The 20899-nt window shown below is 41.2% G+C and overlaps 1 protein-coding gene across 1 annotated transcript; it reads left to right on the forward strand.

The window, feature by feature from the left end:
* Nucleotide 1: 1 nt before the first annotated feature.
* ISY1 (ISY1 splicing factor homolog) lies at nucleotides 2-20239 on the forward strand. The gene is made up of 11 exons (XM_067543778.1): nucleotides 2-163; nucleotides 971-993; nucleotides 2652-2703; nucleotides 5886-5951; nucleotides 6869-6911; nucleotides 8032-8144; nucleotides 9110-9227; nucleotides 11082-11204; nucleotides 15267-15376; nucleotides 16880-16966; nucleotides 19303-20239. Exons 1-11 carry the CDS (start codon nucleotides 161-163, stop codon nucleotides 19408-19410), a joined length of 846 nt encoding a protein of 281 aa, XP_067399879.1. The 5' UTR covers nucleotides 2-160; the 3' UTR covers nucleotides 19411-20239.
* The last annotated feature ends 660 nt before the right edge of the window (nucleotides 20240-20899 follow it).

Raw genomic sequence — 20899 nt, forward strand, 5'->3', positions numbered from 1 at the left:
TCTTCCGGGGCATTGCGGCGCGCGTGCGCTCGCTGACCGCTGTCCTCGACCCTTCTCTCGTTGAAGCGGCGGTTCTTGTTCTCCGGCTCCGCGCGGCGCGTGGGAAGCGGCTGGCGCGAAGGTGCCGCTGGCGGGGCCTTGACGTGAGGCAGCGGGGAACATGGTGAGTGACACCCCTCCTGGGCCTCGGATCCCCACGGCTCGCCCCCGCCCGGCTCCCCGCGGTCCCCTCCGCCAGACAGGCCTCGGCCTTCCCTCGAGGCAGCTCCGCCCGTGCCGGGGAAGCCGCGTGCCGTCGCTCGGGCTCCTTGTGTTCTGTCCGGCCGGCCGCGCGCCCTCGCGTCTCTCCAAGCTGCGTCTGGGGCGATGGCATTTGTGCAGTGATTGGCGCCGGTTTGCGGGGCGGCGGCGGCGGCCCTGTTCCGCCATGGACACACACGGGCGGGCCAGGACCCTTGTGTTAGGTCCTGTACAAACGTACTTCCCTGGCATCGTGCCCGCCCACGGTCCCACTGGGTTCATTGCTGCCTGCCCTTTGCCAGCAGCTCCCAGGGCACGTGCATGAGCCTCCGGGGAAGTCCGTTTTGTTCACTCTCTGCGAGAGTTAAGCCGAGTTCTGAGAGCAGCGTCTCATTGTTTCCTTGGGCTCCCCTGGGACCATCTGTTCTCCAGTCTTCATGCTTAGATTATTGCATCTTTGGGACAGGGACTGTGTTTTCTGCGTTTGTACAGTGCACAATGTGGTCCTGGCCCCATCCTAGGTGCTACAATAATATCCATAAGAGTAAGGCCTGGGATGGGAGATTGGGGGATGTGTTAGTTTCAGCTTTTGGACAGAGCTGGGCATTTTGTTCCCGTTTTCACTATTTGAAAGCATATATATGTGTTCATCATTTTTGTACCAGATTGAGGCCAAACTTTGAAATATTAGCTGGCATATTAAGCAATTTCTCTTTTTTTCCCCCTTTAGGCTCGAAATGCGGAAAAGGCTATGTAAGTACAGCTCTGAGCTTGGGTGTATTAACTGTCATTCAAAGTGTCTGTCATAGTGCACTTCCCATTGGTATTTGTTGCTCATCACCATGGTAACTGAGCTCCTAGATGTCTTATTTAGCTATTAAGTTCTGTCAGCCTGTACAGTGCTTCCAGCACCTGCTTACAGTCTAAATCAAGTACTTACTTTTATTTCAAAGGTTGTTTTTGTGTGTGTGTGTATGCAAATGAATCTTTCAGAGATGTATTTTGATGTATTAACTGGACTGATAATCTGCTCCATGCTTAAAAGGCATTGATATTCTATCCACACTGACTTAAATTCGAGGAGCCCTGGTTAATACATAATAATAATCCATGATAAACATACTTGCAAAGTATAATTTGTGATGGCACTTGAAGCACTAGGACTTCTGTAATGCTTCCTCCCTACTTAATCAATTGCGTGTTACGACAATTATGGACATCATAAATTAGTGATGCTGTTTAGCCTCTGGATTCTAGAGGTGTTACTTAACTTAGATGTCAGACTCAGGTGTGATAGTGCTTTTAATGGTCCTTACTGGAACAGCCATGTTGTTGTTGTGGCTGGCCAGAGATGAACATACAAGATTAGCATTGAGCATTCAAAAGGTGAGCCCTTGGTTTGAAGTATCTTCTTGCATTAACATGGCACCTGTGCCTCTTATCTGTCAAGTTGTCTTCAGCACTGTAAGCATGAATTGATTACAGAATTGCAAACCCCCACTGGAGGCATGTGCTTACCTAGATTCTAATATATTATGAATTGATGCAGTGTGTCAGTTTGCAACACCTTTTATTCTTTGCGATACTGGTTAGTATTGCTAAGTGCTTTTGGCCTGTGAGAGTTTCTTATCTCATTGCAAAAATGAGGAAAGTATTTTGTTCTTGGGTTTTTAATTAACAAGAAACTAATGTAGGCTGGAGTTACGCTGCTGTGCAACCAAGGCTTGGTTCAATCCCTCACTCTTGCAATGGGAGGACTGCAGCATTATGGTATTTAGGCCCCCTACCTTTAGGAGCTATTTCAACTGTCTCAAGCACTCTGTCCTCTTTAGTTCACTAGAGGAACACCATTCTGAAGCAACCTGCATTCCTCTTGGCTAGAATCAGGGGCACTGTAACTTTGGTTTTGAGGGACAATGGAGAACAAACATTTGAAAAAACCCTTGTTGGAGGTGGCAAGGGCGGAAGAGATACTTGAAGAAATTTTTTGACATACCTATTTTTTAAAATAGAAAAAGGTATGTATATTAATCAGCCACAGAATATAAGTGGACTGTACCTGAGCTGTTGAGAGAGAAATGTTTCTTTAAAATTAACAACCTTGATATCCTTGTCTCACTGGCCCCCCCAGCTGGTTGTTGGCACTTCTAATACTAAGCTACACAAAATTAATGGCTGGGTGACTGCACTAGTAACTGATGTTGACTACTTTGACAGGTGGCTTCTTAAATGTTGGAATGTTCTCAATGGAAACAGTAGCTATCGTTTTCTTTTTTGAAAGCTTATAGGTAATATAGGTGCATCCATGGAGAATTTAACCAGTTAAATCCTTTGAAAACCTTGGTTTAGAAGCTCACTGCTATTGGAATGAAGAGGTTTGAAAGTAAATTGATTTCCTTTCTTCCTTTCAGGACAGCGTTGGCGAGATTTCGCCAAGCTCAACTTGAGGAAGGAAAAGTTAAGGTAAGCTGGAGAGAAATAGGTCTTTTATGTTGTTTTTAAATGAATCTCCAAGAAATTAGTCCTCACCCATCGGCACATAATGCAAAGCCACATGCAGTACTGCTTCACAACTGCGAGCAGAGGGTATATGACAGGTATAACTGTTGCACAAGGGCTAGGTGGTGGTCCCCAGGAAAGGGGCTTAAATTGGGAGAAGATTTGCAAAGTAGTATGGTAACAAAACCCACAAGTAACAGTTATTGCTGGGCAAGGGCTGGAAAAACTCTGCTGGAGAGATATACAGTGAATCATGCTTAAATCAACTTTTAATACTGTAGATAGTCCATATGACCAAAGCCAAGTTGGCATTCCGTGGTAGAAGCAATATACCTTCATATTGGAAGAATAACAAGGAGATACAAGGAAGGTAATTCAGAGGGCAATTCTAAAAATATAAATGTAGTGACTGAAGTTTCCTTCTGCTAACTGACTGTACATTCATTCATTGTCATTGGTTTTGATCATGGGCTTTGTTTGGCTTGTTTCCCAGTCAGGTCAGGAAAGCTAAAACAGCCCTTTTATAATCTTTTCACTTCCCTAATATTGCACTACCAAAGAAGCAACCACTAAGCATTCCACTTTCAGGGCTATTCCAAACTCCAGGCTTGAACATGAGGCAGCATGCTGTGCCATTATTTAGCCACGTGGTGTCTCATATCACATATATGCTTAAATTTAACCATTCACAGTAAGAGAAACATTTAACCCTCAAATCAAGTTAGATTGGCACATGGCTTGAAAAATGGTTGACTTCAGTGGCTTTGTTATGTTACAGATCCTGAAACTAAAAAAAGAACCCATAATTTTAGGCCCTGGTTCTTAACTGACTCCTCAGGTGGAGCTATGCATTGACTCCACTGGAGCTGTGTGTGGATGCAGGAGTCCACCCACTTCAAGTGGATTGCAGGAGCAAAGCCATGGAAGGTTTTGCATCAATGTTTATTTTTCAAAACGAGGAAAAGTTTCTTATTCAGAGTAATTTTGTCAGGAGGACACACACAACCTAGTAAAGGGCTTTATTCTGTAGTTATAATTTTGCATCTTTTCCCCAAGAATCCCCAATAAACTTCTAGGAGGGGAATATAGAGTAATGCAATAGGAAACAGTGGTTATTGCAGATAAAACTTAGAGCAGGTGGCTTTTCAAGAGTTTCCCGGGGGGGGGGGGGGGGGGGGGGGGGGGGGGGGGGGGTGTGTGTGTGTGTGTGTGTGTGTGTGTGTGTGTGTGTGTGTGTGTGTGTGTGTGTGTGTGTGTGTGTGTGTGTGTGTGTGTGTGTGTGTGTTGAGGAGGGTACACACTAATTGGGAGGCTGTTCCAAACATAAAGGGAGACATAAAAGATGTGAAAGTAAGGCCTGGAAGGAGTATTGGAAGTAGGAAGAACTATGGGGCAAATATGTAAGTAAGGAGATTTGAAGGCGAGGAAGGTATGTATGGAATAACAGAAGTCAATGGAAGGATGTAAAAAAGATGGTGAAGTGGCTACTGGCAGGAAAGGAAAATGTTTGCAGCAGCTTTTTGGATGAACTGGACAGGTAAGAGGCCAGTTGTTAATGCAGAAAACTGGAGCATGGACTGGAATATTAGCAGTAGCAATAGAAAGGAAGAGATACACTTTATAGATGTAGAGAGAAGCAATGGAATCTACCAGTAGACTAGATGTAGGCAGAGGAGTCAAAAGTGATACTCTACTTGAGCCACACTGACTGGAGTGTTGCTGGAGTTGGAGAATGGAGACCATAAGGTTTGGATAATGGAGGAAAAAGGGTTTGAATGGAAAGATGACAGGCTCTATTTTGTACATGCTGGGCTTTAATTGGTTGCTGTGTTCCGTGATTAAATAGCATTTCTTTCATCAGAGCTGTTGTATTAAATCTTTAAAGATGGGGATGGGAAACTGGAGTAAGAAGGCATGAATGGCTGATTTGCCTGCAACTAATCCAGCAACAACTAGGCCATGTTACACTCAAAGTGTGAAATATCAGTTGCTTTGGGAATGTCTCAACTTCAGTATTAGGTGGTGTGACCCGTCCTGTGCCCAGGGTACCCACCTGAAAATGCCAAGGTCAGGGCAGGCTGTAAAAAGGGAGCAGATTCTCTCAGCACTGGTGGGTGGCACTGAAGCCAGACTTCCCAACCAGCCACAAACTGCGCTTTTGAATCCCCACAGAAGCCAGTATACAAATACACACAGCCCCCTTTACTGCATTTCAGCTCCTGGCTCCCAAATCAGCACTAGGTCCAGTAAAGAGACCAGTTATTTAAACTCTGTGTTCTTTACTAAATAGGTTCCCTCTGACCCCAAGGGGTCAGCCACAGTACCATTCAATATAAGTTCGGATCTTACCTAAAATACCACGCTGCCAGCCAATCCTTTAGTAACTAAACTAAAGGTTTATTGCAAAAAGAAACAAATAAACCATAAGAGAAATGTTAAAGGGTCAAAGCAAATCAGATACATACAAATGATTGAAAGTCCATATACATCAGGTTTCTAGAAGAATTGTGGAGTTGCAGGCTTGTATAGTTCTTCTGGTACACATCCAGTACCTGGATGGGTCTAAGTCCTTCAGTTCAGTTGTAAAAAGAATTGATCCAGAGGCAGCTATATGTCTGTAGCTGAACAGGAACAAAGACAAAATGGTTTCTGTGTCTTGGTCTTATATACCCCCTGGCCTTGGCCATGCTGTCTTGTGGAATGTTACAAGAACCAAAATGGAGTCCAGAGTCACATGGGCCAATCCTGGTAACTCTTCAGGTATGTCTTTAGTTTCTTCCTGGGCCCCTTGCCTCCGTGACTGTCTTAATGGGCCATTAAGCAGGCTAAAGTCCTGCCGCCATCCTTTCTTGGGTGTGTTTTATACAACATAGTTTGAAACACAGGTACATCAAATATGTCCATAACTTCCATTACAGATATAACACATGAACGTAAGTCTTGTCATCTTACTTAGCACATTACATCCTTTCTAATAGTACCTGACATGGCATATCTTACATGAATTATTATGATTTTGACACACTGGTGTTAACCAATATGACAAATGCCGCCCCCCCCCCCTTCCCTCCCCCTCCTCCCTCCAATCTAACCAGTGTGACAGGTGGTTTGAAGCATTACAATGTACATGTCTTTCTGCCAAACAGGAGCGAAGACCTTTTCTTGCATCAGAATGTAATGAATTGCCTAAAGCTGAGAAATGGAGACGTCAGGTATGCATCACATATATAGGCTGCGAACATCAGGCTTTTCTAATTCTGTAGAGCAGCGGTTCTCAACCTTTTTTTCCCCCCCCCGAGTACCATTCGGGTCAGGTACAGTCAGGTCAAGTACCACTTGACCTGACTGTACCTGACCCGAGTACCACTTGGGGGGAAAAAAGGGGGGGGGGACTTTTGGCGGCGGCGGGGTTACTGGGGGGAACAATGCCCTCTGCCAAAACCCTGCAGCCGTTTGCCTCTTTTCAGTTTTGCGGGGGGTGGGGGGGGGGACTTTCGGCGGCGGGGGGGTTTCGCGGCGGGGCGGGGACTTTCAGTGGCAGATTCGGCGGCGCGGTACGGCTCGCCCACCCAGACTTCTTCGAAGTACCACTGGTGGTACGCGTACCACCGGTTGAGAACCACTGCTGTAGAGGATGGACTGGTAATCAAATTATGAAAATATGCATAATTGTAGCAAAATATTTATACAATTAAAATGAGGTAATTGTACTGAACACTGTACTAAATCTAATATTTTTTTGTTGCTAGAATTGTTCTCCTTAGCTCTTGTGTAAATAGTTAAATTAAGGATTGACCGAGGTCTGAGCTAAGAGAGTGTGATTTTTTTTTTTTTTTTTTTAATTTTAATGGCCAGAAAGTTAGAGTAGACTGCAGGTTATTGTTAGCACAAACATGGATATGCCTATTCGGGAAAGAATAATGGATAATGCATTTCCCAGTATGGATAGTTCTTTAGATCTTTAATCATAAATACAGTGTTTGTGTCCAAATTAAATTTTTATTAACATCTTATTGATATTTCAAATATGAGTTCTCTTAAGCATATAGAATGATTTAATAGTTGAAACTAGCTTGACTTCTGACTCATCAAGAAACTCATTTTTGCATAATTGTTTTTATTTAAATAGATTATTGGGGAAATTTCCAAGAAAGTGGCACAGATTCAAAATGGTGAGCATCTTCTAATGACAGTTGACTTGTGTGAAACTTCAGTTCCAATGTCAGTTAACTGACTGCTGCAACATGTTGGCTGCTGGACAATGGGTCTGGTGACTGTTGTAATGCTCAATATCTGATACCAGAGCTAGAAGGAACTCCACCTCTTCAGTGGTCCGTAGCACTTGTTTCTAGCCATAATGGTTTGATGTTAAAACTGCATCATTCTGTTTGCCATCTTACCTCCTTCCCTCATGTCAATTCTGACCTGATTTTAGTGGATGCTTTTAAGAACATCTATGGCTAGACCCAAGTAGGAAGGAATAAAGTAAGATGGCAGTTAGGATAACCTGATTTTTAACGTTCTTGTGTGTTGCTTAGCTTAACTCTTATACTTTTTTTTTCAGTATTTGTTGGTAAATATTTACCTTAAAATTAACAAATTAAAAAAACTATATTGCCACTTGGGTTATCTGTATAGGAAATCTGAGATGCTATGTCAACTACTGATATGAACAGTTCCTGTTTCTGCTTTCAGGAGGAGCTACAATAGCCCAATTAAATAGGGGAGAAAAGTCCAATATTTTATCCACTGAACTGTGTTGTTGAAGCTCGTCTCAAGGATTCATTCATTTAGTTTTGTGAAACTATTGAAGTTTAGGTGTCAGTATTCTACCACAAATATTTAAGAAAATGAAGTTAAATGACACTCATGCTTTATCCACTTTGTGACCTGCCAGGACTAGAAATGGAGAGGCCAGTGCTTTTAGGAACAACATATTCTAAATACTGGTCATCGATCAGTGAGCAGACACTTTTGGTCCCTGTTTAAGATACTGCTTCCTAGCAGAGTGGATAAAAATGAGTTTCCTATAGAAAAAATATAGGAGGGGTCAGTACCTGGTCCAACTCTTTTTCTCTCTGAGGAGAGGTGGTGTGCTCAAGTTAAGTCTTTCATGCCCCAAAACTGCTGGTTATGAGGCGAGGCCTCTGGCTAAAGCAAGAGAAGTGCTGAGCCTCCACAAGAATTTTTGGGGGACATTCCCCCTAGGGGAACAGAGAGAAATGAGTCTTTCCAAAGTGGTTAATGTACAGTTTCTGTAAGAGCTTCTTGATTGTTTGTTTTATCTTGAAGCTGGTTTAGGTGAATTCAGAATTCGAGACTTGAATGATGAAATTAACAAACTCCTAAGAGAGAAGGGACACTGGGAGGTCCGGATAAAGGAGCTGGGAGGTCCTGATTATGCAGTAAGTATAAAACAACTGTGTTTGCAAACAATATCTCTGCAGTTAACTGTGAATGGCTAGCAAAGTGAGCCTATCGACCCAAGACTAGAAAATTTAATCTACTGAATATCTGATGACCAGCATTTCATAATACGCACAACAGAGATGTAGTAAACACCCTTGGGTATTTTTTCTGAGTGGCTGGTATTTCAATGGTTAATAAATCTTGTTCAACTTCTAAACATATTGAATGGCTTGTTACATTAAATATTGATGTCCTATCTTTCTCTCCCTCTCTCAGGTTCTGCAAATGACTGATGAAATTTCTTTCATTTCTTTCAGCCTTAGGTTCTTGTTAAGATAAAGATATTAGTACTTTTTGTTCAGTATCTGAAGAGACGCACAAACTCTATGTGCGTCCTGTAATTTTCTGTAGCTCCACTGTCCTGTAATTACATGTCAGTCAGTGTGTAAAGGTGGTTAGCAGAGAGTAAATGCCCTGACTGATCATGAAACAATGAAACATTTGACTTTTGTCTTTAAGGTCTCTGACACAAAAAATCTCTCATGATGAAAAATAAAAATGTAATGTGGGCTGATTTATTAGGCCCTTCTATTGAAACTTGGACTGGTAATATTTTAACCACATAGGGTGCCAACTATTAAACTTCTATGTATGGCACTATAATCCTATCTTGTCCCTATAATGTAAAATCCAGCATGTGGGGTGACGAGGTGGATCTACTATGGGTCACAGTACTCCATGCTTTGCACACAGTCCTTCTAACTGCTTGGTACACAAAAAAAGAAAGGAGATTTTCTTTTAAAAACGTCTGCTAAGTGGGCTGTTACTCCTGAATCATCTGACAAGGGTAGACGGTAGTTTTTTTAGCTTAGTAAACCAGAGCATGGGTAAGGCTAATTGACATAGGGAAAGAAATATGACAGTTGACAGGAGTCATGATTTTTATCTCTTCTTTTTAAAGAGAGTTGGTCCTAAAATGCTAGATCATGAAGGAAAAGAAGTTCCAGGAAACAGAGGTTACAAATATTTTGGAGCTGCTAAAGATTTACCGGGTGTCAGAGAGCTCTTTGAAAAGGAACGTAAGTAACTTAAGCTACTTTTCAGAATTACTTATTTCTGTACTGATATGTGACTATCACAGATGTGATGTTTCCCTTGCTTCAGAATTGTGTTTTTTTCCAGCCAGGATAACATCAGAGTAATTTCACTAGCATCTCTCCTGTCATACAGAATGTGTCATCTGAAATATACGGTGAATCCTAGGAAAGGAAGTGGGGAAAAGAATCTCTTGGCACACATGTTAGGCTAGCAATCAGTCTAGTTAAACATTTACCACAGTATAACTAAGTTGTCATCCATTAAAAGCTCTTTCCTTGACTGAGAAGAAACCCATTTATTTACATGCCTATTTTATCACAGTCATGATTATATTGACTGGAATTAGATAAAATAGTTTTGCTTCACTCCTGAAGCTCGAATACTGAATATGAATATATATATGTGTATGTGTGCATATGGATAAATATGGATAAAGGGGAAAACTGCATATCTATCTTCTCTTCCCTACCTTACTTTGCATTCATGCTCTAACTCCTGTATTTTAGTATGAAGTAGGAACACACTATCTTTCTACGGCAGGATGGCACACCTGAAAGCTCATAAAACTAACCTTTGGTTAAAACTTTGACACGGTCCGTTAAAATGAATCTCCCTGTGTTCAACCCTCCACTACAAGTTTCATATTGACTACATCTTCATGAGAAGCTGCTTCTTTGCATTCACTATAATGCTTAGTGAAGCTAACTATTTTTGTAGTCAAAGGAGAAGGTAAATATTCTAAGGGAAAGGATTTTTTTCCTATTTGGATAATTAATTGGATTTCTTTTTCTTGTGAATTAGATAAGCCATTGATCAATAGCAGTATAGCAGTCTGTATCCTGTTTCTGATTAATGGCCTAGTTAGCCTTCTATCTCAGACACTCTTTTTTTTTAAGAGGCAGGTGATAAATGGCTATCTCTGTAATGTGTGTCTAGTGGACCTTCTGATCATTTGGCTGGTCCTACCCAAATTCATGCATACATGTTACATAATATGGTCAAGAGGCACGTGGGCCTAAGAGCTGAAAAATGGAACCATTTTACACTTTTTCCTCAGGAAGCATTGCTCCAGAATCCCATGGGGGCATATCTACACTGCAAAACACCTGCAACTGTCCTGTGTCAGCTGACTTGGACTTGTGGGGCTCTAGCTGCAGGGCTATACTGTAGAGGTTTGGGTTTGAGCTGGAGCACAGGCTCTGGGATTCTCCCTTATGCAGAGTCCCAGAGCCTGCTGTCTAGCCCGAGCCCGAATCTCTACACTACAATTTTATAGCCCCACAGACTGAGCCCCTGCATCTGAGTCAGCTGACATGGACCAGCTGCAGGTGTATTCTTGCAGTGTAGACATACCTGCAGAGGGCCATATGGGATTTCCCTATCCATTTTTAGATATTGTCAGCCACTGCTGAAGTAGAGCTTTTAGAAACTCCACTCCCTTCTCCCCTGGCAAAAACAAAACAACAACAACAAAAACCCCAACAACAACAAAACAAAACAAAACAAAAAACTACTTTCTAGGAGCACGGGTTGGCAGCATGAAGGTTGGCATCAACCTAAAGAAAACTGCCAGAAAATGGAAGCTGATGGGAATGTGAGGGATTAGGATGGTGAGCAGAGAGTGGACAGTCAGTGCAGTCCAGGGAAGAACCTAACAGCTGTCACCAGTGCTCCAAGAGCTATGTGTGGTGATCATTTTGGTTTAAATTAATCTGCCTTGCTAGACTAATGCTACAGGGTTGATGTGATCCACGAGGGCAGGACCAGCTGTTAAGATTGGTAGAATCTCACTTTTTTTGTGTGTGGTTGACTGTGATGGTCACTTGTTTCTTCAGCTCTCCCTCCTCCAAGGAAGACTCGAGCTGAGCTCATGAAGGCTATTGATGCAGAGTATTACGGCTACAGGGATGAAGATGATGGTGTTTTGGAGCCATTGGAACAGGAACACGAAAAGAAAGGTATGTCAAAAATGTCCTATATATTTTGGATGCAGTGCTTTTAAGGCTCTCTTCTGGTGTCTCCAGCTTACCACCTATAACCATCTTCAAGTTACAGGCTACTAGAGCAGAAGGGGTGTTTTAGCCTTTACTCTTTAAAATGGTGCGTCATTGCCTTTTCTTCAGTAGTTTATAGATCTTTGTTCTACATAGTTCTACCTACAGTGAATAAGCAATACTCTTTCCTTTGGTAAGTTTTTAACTTAGTGCACTGTAATGTTCTTTAATAGGAATTTTTGTTATTGTCCCCTTTAACACTATGCTTCCATTAAAAATAAGAGTAGGCAAGGGAGGCAGGCATCTTCCTGTCACTCTTTCTGGATGTGTCTTGCAGAAATCTCAATGTAAAACTTGATTCAGCAACCTTTGAATCAGTTATATGAAAACCAAATTCAAGAAACCTAGTATCCTTTCCTTTAAAGAGGGGATGAAATCTCTCATTCCTTCATCTGCTTCCAAACACAAGTGTCCAGCTGCAGGAACTCATTTTTTTTGGAAGCCAGCTGGCTTATAGCTTCCACTGGAGCCAGTGGGTGCCAGAGAAAAGGACACAGGACTCAGAGTCACAACATCTAGGTACTATACCAGGCACTGCCACTAACACAGGCTTTGGGCATGTTAGCCTCTCTGTACCTCTGTTCTGTGTCTGCAAAGTGAAGATTCTGATTTCCTTGCTTTTGTGTAGCACTTTGAGGTCCACTGGAAAAGTACTATACTAGACCTGAGTGCTAGTATTACTATAGTGGGGTATAGATGAGTTCAGTAGAACATCCTGCAAAAAAAAAAAAAAAAAAAAAAAAGTCCATTGGAATCTAGCCTAAACTTTTAGCGTTCAGAAATGTGCATTGGTAAGACTGGTTAGGTTATTTATTGACCCAAAATGGCTTGCTGCATAAAGGAGTAGAAACTATTTGTGTGAATTACCATCTGACTCCAGTTAATCTATGCATACTCTAAATTCTGTTATGTCTGTAATCACAAGGATACTGGGGAAACTAATAATTTTAATTCATATATTATGTAAGGAATGAGCCTAAAGTGAATTAGATGAGCCACAGAGGAAATAACTATGCTGCTGTAATTGATTATGGGGGGAAGCTCTATAAATAGTTATGAAATACTGCCTTCCAACAGGCTTTTCTCACCACTGTGACTTTAGTATTTATGGAAAAAACATTTGGTTGACTTGAGTTAGCTATTCTGCATAGCAACCAGTAAAAGTCTCAGGTTCTACCCTCTTGAATTGAATACCTGTGTAGTTCTAGTTAGTATGTAGACTTGATATTATTCCATTGATTTAATCCCTTTTTGCTTTACTTCAGATTCTTTTTGAATATGTAGAGACAAAGCCACAGGTGGTGCATTGGGGATTTGAGTTAAACTCAGCCTTTTTTCAAGTCCCTTATGGTAGCCTTTTTTTCTTGGCTTCCCCTCCTCCCCCACTTCTAACTGCAGGTTTGTTTTTCCTGCAGAGCAATTTTTTTGGATAGACACTCTGTGACCTGATCTTACCATAAATGCTAATCCAGGCTGTGTACTCATCAACTTCTATCTGTTTTTCTGCAGATAGAAGACGCAAACATTCTGTAGTAACATGTTTGAACAGGCCCCATGTGTTACACAGTACACAGCACCTGAATTCAGCTGCAGAGTCCGGTCCCCTTTCACTCCCTGCAATTTCAGTTGCACAGAAATGCCGAAAGCTGTGCAGCAGTGAGAGGTATATAGAAAACCATGTTAAAAGAGAGCCTCTAAATACTGCAGGCTACAGCCTAGCTTCCTGCTTATTACAGGATATAGTGCTAGTGCCTCAAATCACACGTCTTGCTGCAAACCTGTCAGATCATAATTTGGCTTCCTCCTGGGTGCTGGGAAGAATGTGGAGGGGCAGAAGTAGATCAAGAATAGATCAAGCTGATCTAAGGGAGAGGGGGAATGATCCATCAGTGGTTGGGGTGGTGAGAGGAGGGTACTGGGTGCCCCAGGGGAGTGGGCAAAGGCAGCAGTAATGGTGTGAGAATGGGCTGCCATTGACAGAGGGATAGAAAAGGGTGGGTAGAAGCATTTGGCAGGAATGGAATTGGACCCTTTGTGCAGGGAATAGTGAGAGCACAGTGGGAAGAAGTGGTTCAGACTTTTGTAGAGATATGAGAGTAGCAATGGGTGGAGCCTAAAGTGAGTGGAACGTAGCAGTTGGCAAAATGAAGGAGCTGGGAGCTCAAGTAGAGAGGAAGGGGTGAAATATTAGAGTGTAAACAAGATCTGAGGATATAGGGGCTGCTGCAAACATTAAAAACTTCTAGTGTTATCTTGGCATCATTGGCACAGACTGGAGGGGTAGTTGACTGGATTCACATGACTACCTAAGAAACTTTCTCCCCAAGTGATACTACGCCATTTGTAATAAATGGAGATGCTCAAGCAAACAGCCTCTTGGTTTGGAAGGGAGGAGGCAGGGAATTTAATTGTTCATCTGAGGTGGAATTTGTTGGCCTCTGGATCATGCAGTAAGGAGTATCTATTTTCTCTAGCTTCTTTTGAGTAGTTGGGGACTAAGGGTTATGGGGTTCTATGAAGAAGGTGTTTATTTTGGTGGGCAGTTGCTGGTTCGGGCAAATCATGTTTTGGATTTGTAACCTTTGTTTCTGTTTCAAAAGCTTATGTAATGTCCTAGAATTGTTGGGGCGGGTGCTTCAAATATACTGGGAGAAATAAATGTGAAAGGACTGCCCCAAAGTAATAGCACATGACATCTTTATTTTTCTATTAAAAGAATCTTAAAGGTCACCAATTATGTGAGACATTATCCAGGCTTTTTTATGGTCTGCTCATGTGAGGTTTAGAATTAAAAGGTTATATACACTACTTGCACTTTCTTGGTTAGCAATAGCTTTCTTTTTCATCACTTATGCTGTCACACAGCCCTACAGCTATATGATCCTGATCAGTTTTCCACCCGTACCTTTGTTTCTTTAAATGAGTAAAGAAGGGCTAATAATTCCGCAGTCACTGTCAGAGATGAAAAATTGCTGCCTTCTAGGTATTGTAACTCTAATTGCATGATAAGAAAGCTATTAGCAAATCTCTGTGGGCTTTCTGGAGACATTGCTGTCTTCTTTGCTAGGAGACTGACTAACCTTAAATAGTTGAGATGGGCTGTCATTACATACGTGGTAGTCCTTGCAGGATACTTGCAGGCTCATTTGAGATAGATGTGGACAGTAACGTGAAGGCTGCAATATCGGGTAAAGGCATGAAGAAAAGAGGAGTATAGCAACGTTTACACTACTTATAACTTGAAGTAGCACAGCTATCGTTATGGTAAGGATGTATTAGCACTTGCAGGTTTCTGTATCCCAGATATAGTAGCCCAAAAGCAGTTATCCACAACATAAAGTCTCTGCAACCAATTCCAGTTACCTCAAATAAAAATACATTTCATTTGGCATGGACTATAAAATGGAGAAAATAAATGAGTCAAGCAGAACATGGTTTAGCCATCTAGTAATTATTTAAGTAAGAGAAAATTTGTATTTGTCAGTCTTTTGGTACATTAACTGCCATCAAGTGGCTTGTTTTCCTGTGCCTGCTTGCACTACAAGTACAGCTGTGGTATGGAATCCATTTAGAAAGGTGTTCCCTTGATCTGATTACAACACAATTGTAGTGTGGAGTTTAGGCCATTAACCATATTCTGTAATCAGTCTATGAGCATGTCCAAGGTTTAGCCTGGTTACAGTGCAGTTCACACTAAGTGTGACTTTATCTGGTGGATAACTATCTTTACTTGTTTTGGATCTGCCTCTACCTTTGAATTAATAGACCTACTTCTTTAGTTCAACCAGTAGAAGCTCGTGTTTTTAGATTGAGAGGTCTCAGGTTCAATCCCTGTGGATCTGATCAGGAGTGTCATTACAGGAGCATGGTAAAAGTCTGAATACAAGAGCTCTAGAACTGACTATCTTATCTGATATAACTAGGTTTAAAAGTAATGTATTATCACCACTGTATTTTTCCAACCAGTCATAGCAGAAGCAGTGGAAAAATGGAAAGTAGAGAGAGAGGCACGACTTGCAGGAGGTGACAAGGAGGAGGAAGAAGAGGAAATAAACATCTATGCCATCGATGATGAGGTACCACGGTGACTGAGACTGTGAAGTCTTGATAGCAATTAATGTTAGGCTGGGTAGCATGAGTATCCTTTAGATGTCTTCATCATTAATTACTTGGAAGCAAAATGACTACATTATTCTTAGGAGAATTTTGCTACTCTCTGTACTCTCTGCATGTTTTAGTGTATGAGTGTTTGTGGTTGATACAAATTAATGCTAGAATGGGGCTTTTGATTCTAAGTCAGTGGTCCTCAAACTGTGGGGCACCGAGGAACGTCTGGGGGGCATCAGCAGTGTCTGGACCAGTCCCCACGAGGGGATAGGGAGGGAGTTTGTCTCATCCCTGCTCTCAGCCATGACACCCTGCTGCAACTCTACTCCCAGCCTGGTGGGGCATGGACTCATTCTGTCATTGGTAATTGTGGGGTGGTAGGGGGCATGAGAGGAAAAGTTTGGGGACCACAGTTCTAAATCATGTTTAAAGTGTGAGCAAAATCAGCCTGGGAAGGCTTTTTCCAGTGGTTGGAACGAAACCAAATAAGATGACTAATTTTGAGGTTTTTATTTGTGGTGAACTCTTAGTAACTGGGGATATTGACGTAGACGGCATTTGAGACTAAGGGTCTCTATCTGGAAAGTTGTTGTTTACCAGCACAGATACAATAGTGCTCAGTATGTAGAATACTTAGTGTCTGTAGTTGAATTTAAGTTGTTTTGTGTACAGTAGAACTTGACTTTGATGTACTGCAAAACCTCCCTGAAAGCTGGTCTCCAGCTTTGCTCTTCTGTGAAGCACAGATTAGCAAGGTTCTGCTGGTGTTAATGAGCAGGGGTACTGCTGTGACATCACGCTTCCTGCAAGGCATTGCAGAGAGTGCAAGCCACTCCCAACCCCACCCCGCACTCACTGAAGCCCTGAGATAGGGCTACTGCTGTCTCCTATTCTTGTAAGGTCAGCAGCATTGCAGGAACATGTTCTTATTGCTTGCATGCAGCTCTGCTGGGCCTGTCATAGGAACTAGTTTAGCTTTCAGAGTTTGCTAAGCTGTTCCTCCCCTACCTTGCTCTACATATGCTATCTCCCATGGCTACATTGAGCCCAGCTGTGGGGAGTGAGGAGGGTGGTGGTGACAGCTCTTGAGCAATCACTGTACAGAAAAATAGCATGGCTGTCTCTGTAAAGACCCCTAATCCTCTGCCTGAATTAACTAGTTCCTCTGCACTCATGGCAGCCCCGGCTGAGCAATGTGGGGAAAGTAAGACCATCATGAGAGGTGGCCCTAGTACAGAGGAATGTAAGCAGCTCTGTTCCAGGATTTTAAGTCTCGGTGGTGTGGTACTTCCCCATTGCTACATGGAGTGCAGTGTCTCTTACAGTGGTCATGCCCCTGGCACTTTGTGGTTCGCAAATTTCTCATTTGCTTTGGGGTTGCCTCCACTAGTGCAGATCAGTGAGGTTTAGATGTAGTGACCTGTTAATGGAAACTGCAAAGTAAACTTGTTTAAACTTCTTTAATTTTGCAGTCTGATGAGGAAAGTGGCAAAGAAAAAGAAGGTGAAGAAGGCCAGCAGAAATTTATTGCTCATGTCCCAGTGCCATCACAGCAAGAGGTAAGAAATAATGGGGAGACAAAGGCACACGGGGACATTTGCAGGCTATTGCAATGCAGGACCTAATTCATGGCAGACATCCTATAGAAAGTGTTTTCTACTGGTTGAGGGGCAGGACTCCTTGGGTCTCTTCCTGAGTATTGGCTCACTGTGGAAATCACTTAAGGTCTTCGCCTCTGTTTACTCATCTCTGAAATGGGGATGTTTACCTTCTAGGAGTGTTATATATGACATTTGTAGTTTCGAGTGCTCTCATCTGAAAGTCTCAAACAATTTATAAAGTGCTATATAAATTAGAATATACATTGTGTTGGGTTACTCAAAAAATAGCCCTGGTTTCCTACCAATAACTAACTACGTTTTTGGGTTGGCGTTTTAGCATCTGATTTTTTTCCTTGTTAACCTTTAATCCCTCTATTTTTGATTGCTTTGCTTGTCTAGAGAATCAAATGACCATTCATCAGTCACTCTTTGCATTCACTTTTGAAACACCTTCTAGGATATACACTTAGCTTAATTTTACCAATTTACCTGAAACAACCCTTGAAATTTCTCACCCAGTTTACGTTTACCTAGCACTAGATGTGCCTCTACTTTACACAGATGCCCCCTAATGCTTGGCACCAGAGCATTAGGGAAAAGAAAAAACAATAATATATATCCACATGAAGCTGTTGATATGAACAGCTAAAATGCTAAAATGAGATGGCAAAATTATAGGGGAGAGATATGCTGTAGTTTGAGTACCATTACTATTAATTCAGCGAGCACAGCATTGTGTGAAACAGTCAGGACAAGGTATCTGATGCTGAACTACTGTTGATGATGTAGGCAAGGAGAATTATAGGGGGATTCCATTTGTAAAGTAGAAAAGTTGTCTCTTGGGGAGATATATGCAATCGTTAATGGACCAGACCCTCTTCCATTGTCAGTGTTACTCACTGGAATATAATAATCTGTTTCTAATTACTAAACCATCCATTCCTTATTTACATGGGGTTTGCCATGCTCTAGAGCTAGAGCTGAAGAGAGGGTTACTTTTAATCAAAATCAGTGTGTCTGTAATTTATAATGGTGTTCATCCTCTGGAATTGAATGAACTTTTAAAACAAGGCATGTACAATATACAATCTCATTCAGACCAATATCTAATATTTCTTAATAGGCATAAAATTAATTTTACAGTGTATTGTGGATAACTTTGTAGATTTCAAAAGGAATGAGGAGCATATTTTAAGTTAACTTGTGATGTTTGTATAGAAATGCCAGTTTTACATTAAATTTTGAACCTCTTACGATGTAACGGTTCCCGAAAAAGGCATGATCAATAATAAAGCCTTATCCTAAGGATCTAAATCAGTGTGGCTGCAACTCCACTTCTTCTTGACTTTCAGAGAAAACAATTAGAAGGTGGGTGGGGGGTGGGGGGTGGGGGGAGGGAATAAATGACAACACTCATTGTAAAAACAAGCAGAATTTTACCTGTTGATTTACATCCTTAGGACAAATGCAGAACTTGTTGAGCATTTTCTCCTTAGCAACCTTTTAAATAATGAAAAGTCCATATTTTTTACATACAATTGGTGTTTCTGCACAATACTGGTACAACACTATAGGTTGGTCCAAACCAAAATCTGGAATCTGAATATTCTCATGTTTGGAAGTTCAAATCCAGATTTTGCAGATCCAGATTTTGCTATCTCTTTAAAAAATGTTGCATGTGTTTGAGCATAGATACAGAGTTCAAGTGTGGATGTTTAATCCTGTAATTATGTGGAGAATGTAGAGATGATATTATTAAGACTGCAAAATATGCAGACAGTTTTTCATTAAAAAAATTAATTAGTCTTGCTTTCCAGACTTTCAGATAAAGAGCAAACAGTACAAATTAATAAACCTATTGTTGTATGGATTTAGCCTTCTTTTACAGCTGTCATGTTTGTGCATTCAAATCTTATTGCAAAGCCCTGTAATGGGAAAATGGCTCACTTGAATTATTTTATCCACCCGAGTTTTGAGCAGATCATCATATTCAAAATGTGATGGAAAATGAGTCAGTCCACAGAAATTTTTTAAATACTAATGTGCAGTAGCAAGCTCTAAAGTCATCAGTCACTTCCATTTCAATGGTAGCCTTTGCTGATCACCATTATTTTTTTAGCTGAATGTTGGGAGCAGTATGAATACTACTTCTGCCCCTGCATAGTACCACTTTCTGATAATAGGACAACTTCTTCTAGCCTTCACACATTGCTTTCTTTTCTGCCTGATCTGGAATCTCTGGGTTTTAGTGATTTGAATTGAAGGCTGAATGTTTTTATATTTTATATTTACAGATTGAAGAAGCGCTGGTCCGGAGAAAGAAGATGGAGCTTCTCCAGAAGTATGCCAGTGAAACTCTCATGGCACAAAGTGAAGAAGCTAAAAGGCTCCTAGGATTTTAGTGTCTCATCACTTAATGGCATGGTTTGTTTTTTATAATCCATCCTGACAGCAGTCAAACTTTGATCCCTTAAATATAGACTCAGCAGCAATGGTGTTCTTCTCTGCTAATGCTGGGAATAAAAAGTGATCCTCCTATAGCATATTTCCCTAAAACATTCCATTTTTTAGGTAGCCTACTCCCATATAGGTATGTTTTCTCATCTATCTCCACCCTAAGGGATGTATTTGTTGTCCTTCAGTCTCAAAAAATGACCAACAAAATGACCAAAATCTTTCATGTTTTCAGTACCCCCTTTTTTTTTCTTGGCTTCCATTCATTTCCCCTACTTCCCTGTTTTCCCTTTCTCTAATGATCACTTCCATAGTGACCACTCTTGGATAGAAAAGCAAACAAAAGAATTTCCTTCTGAAGCCAGAGGAGATGCCGTAGGAGTGAAATGACTGGCAAATGCTTTTCATTCCTCCACATTTTGACTGTTAATTCTACCTTATACTTGCCCTCCTATGGTGACCTTTAGATCTAGGTCTGCTAATTTTAAACTGTTAGGACAGCCTATAACCTGTTTGTCTGAGATGGAGTTTGAAGATGGTTTCCGTGTCTATTTTGTAAATTTTAGAAAAATCAGTCTAAAACTAAACGCTCAATTCTCTGCCCAAACAGTGCAATTTTCCTGTAGTATGTCTAAAGTTCTTCTCCTTTTATGATTCATGACTGTTCCTGGATGGATTGCTAGAGTGCTGGATATTTCAGCAATTATTGTAAATATTTTTTTCACCTTTGTAATAAGTTACTTGGATATTTTTAATAAAGCATTTTATACAAACTAATTTTTTTCTGTATTGTTTTCAGTCTGACTTAAAAGAATGTGTTCTTTCCACCAGAGAAGGGAAGTCCCTTAGCCAGAGGGCTATTAACTTTCTCATCACCAGCTGCTCTTGGCTGCTGTAACATATGACAAGAAACAATCTCTAAGGTACCCAAACTATTTAGTTTTAAAAATCTATAAAACATGAATATCTTAAAATATATAGGAATGGAGACTAATTGGAAGTTACTCCTGTTCACAGAGCATAGTGTTGAGAAATGTAGTGTTCAACAAACAGGCAGATTCTGTGCTAGCTAAAGTTTCCAGACAGTATTAAAAAGTAGCCCCTGTATATGGCATTGCAACAATCTGTCCGAAGGTGGCAAAGGTGTGGATTACTGTAATGAGGTTCCAGTATAGATGCTGTTTTAAAAAAATAAAAGCACTCAGGGTCACTACTGCTGTTTCTGGACCTACAAGAAGAGTAGAGAATCTGAGTAGAAGCAGAGAATCCAGCAACACATAAATTGGAAACCTGAGTAACAAGTACACATCCTTCTCAATCAAAGGAGTTGATAATACTACCAGTATTTCTTGAGTCTTTTCCCTAGCCAGCCAGCATAAGCTCAGTTTTATTTGGATTGAGTTTTTGTCATTTTGCCCTAATCTTAATTCTGATCCT

This window comes from Emydura macquarii, unplaced genomic scaffold (assembly GCF_026122565.2).
Source record: "Emydura macquarii macquarii isolate MOO-44397 ecotype Brisbane River unplaced genomic scaffold, CSIRO-AGI_Emac_v2 contig_968, whole genome shotgun sequence".
In the NCBI taxonomy this organism is placed as follows: Eukaryota; Metazoa; Chordata; order Testudines; family Chelidae; genus Emydura; species Emydura macquarii.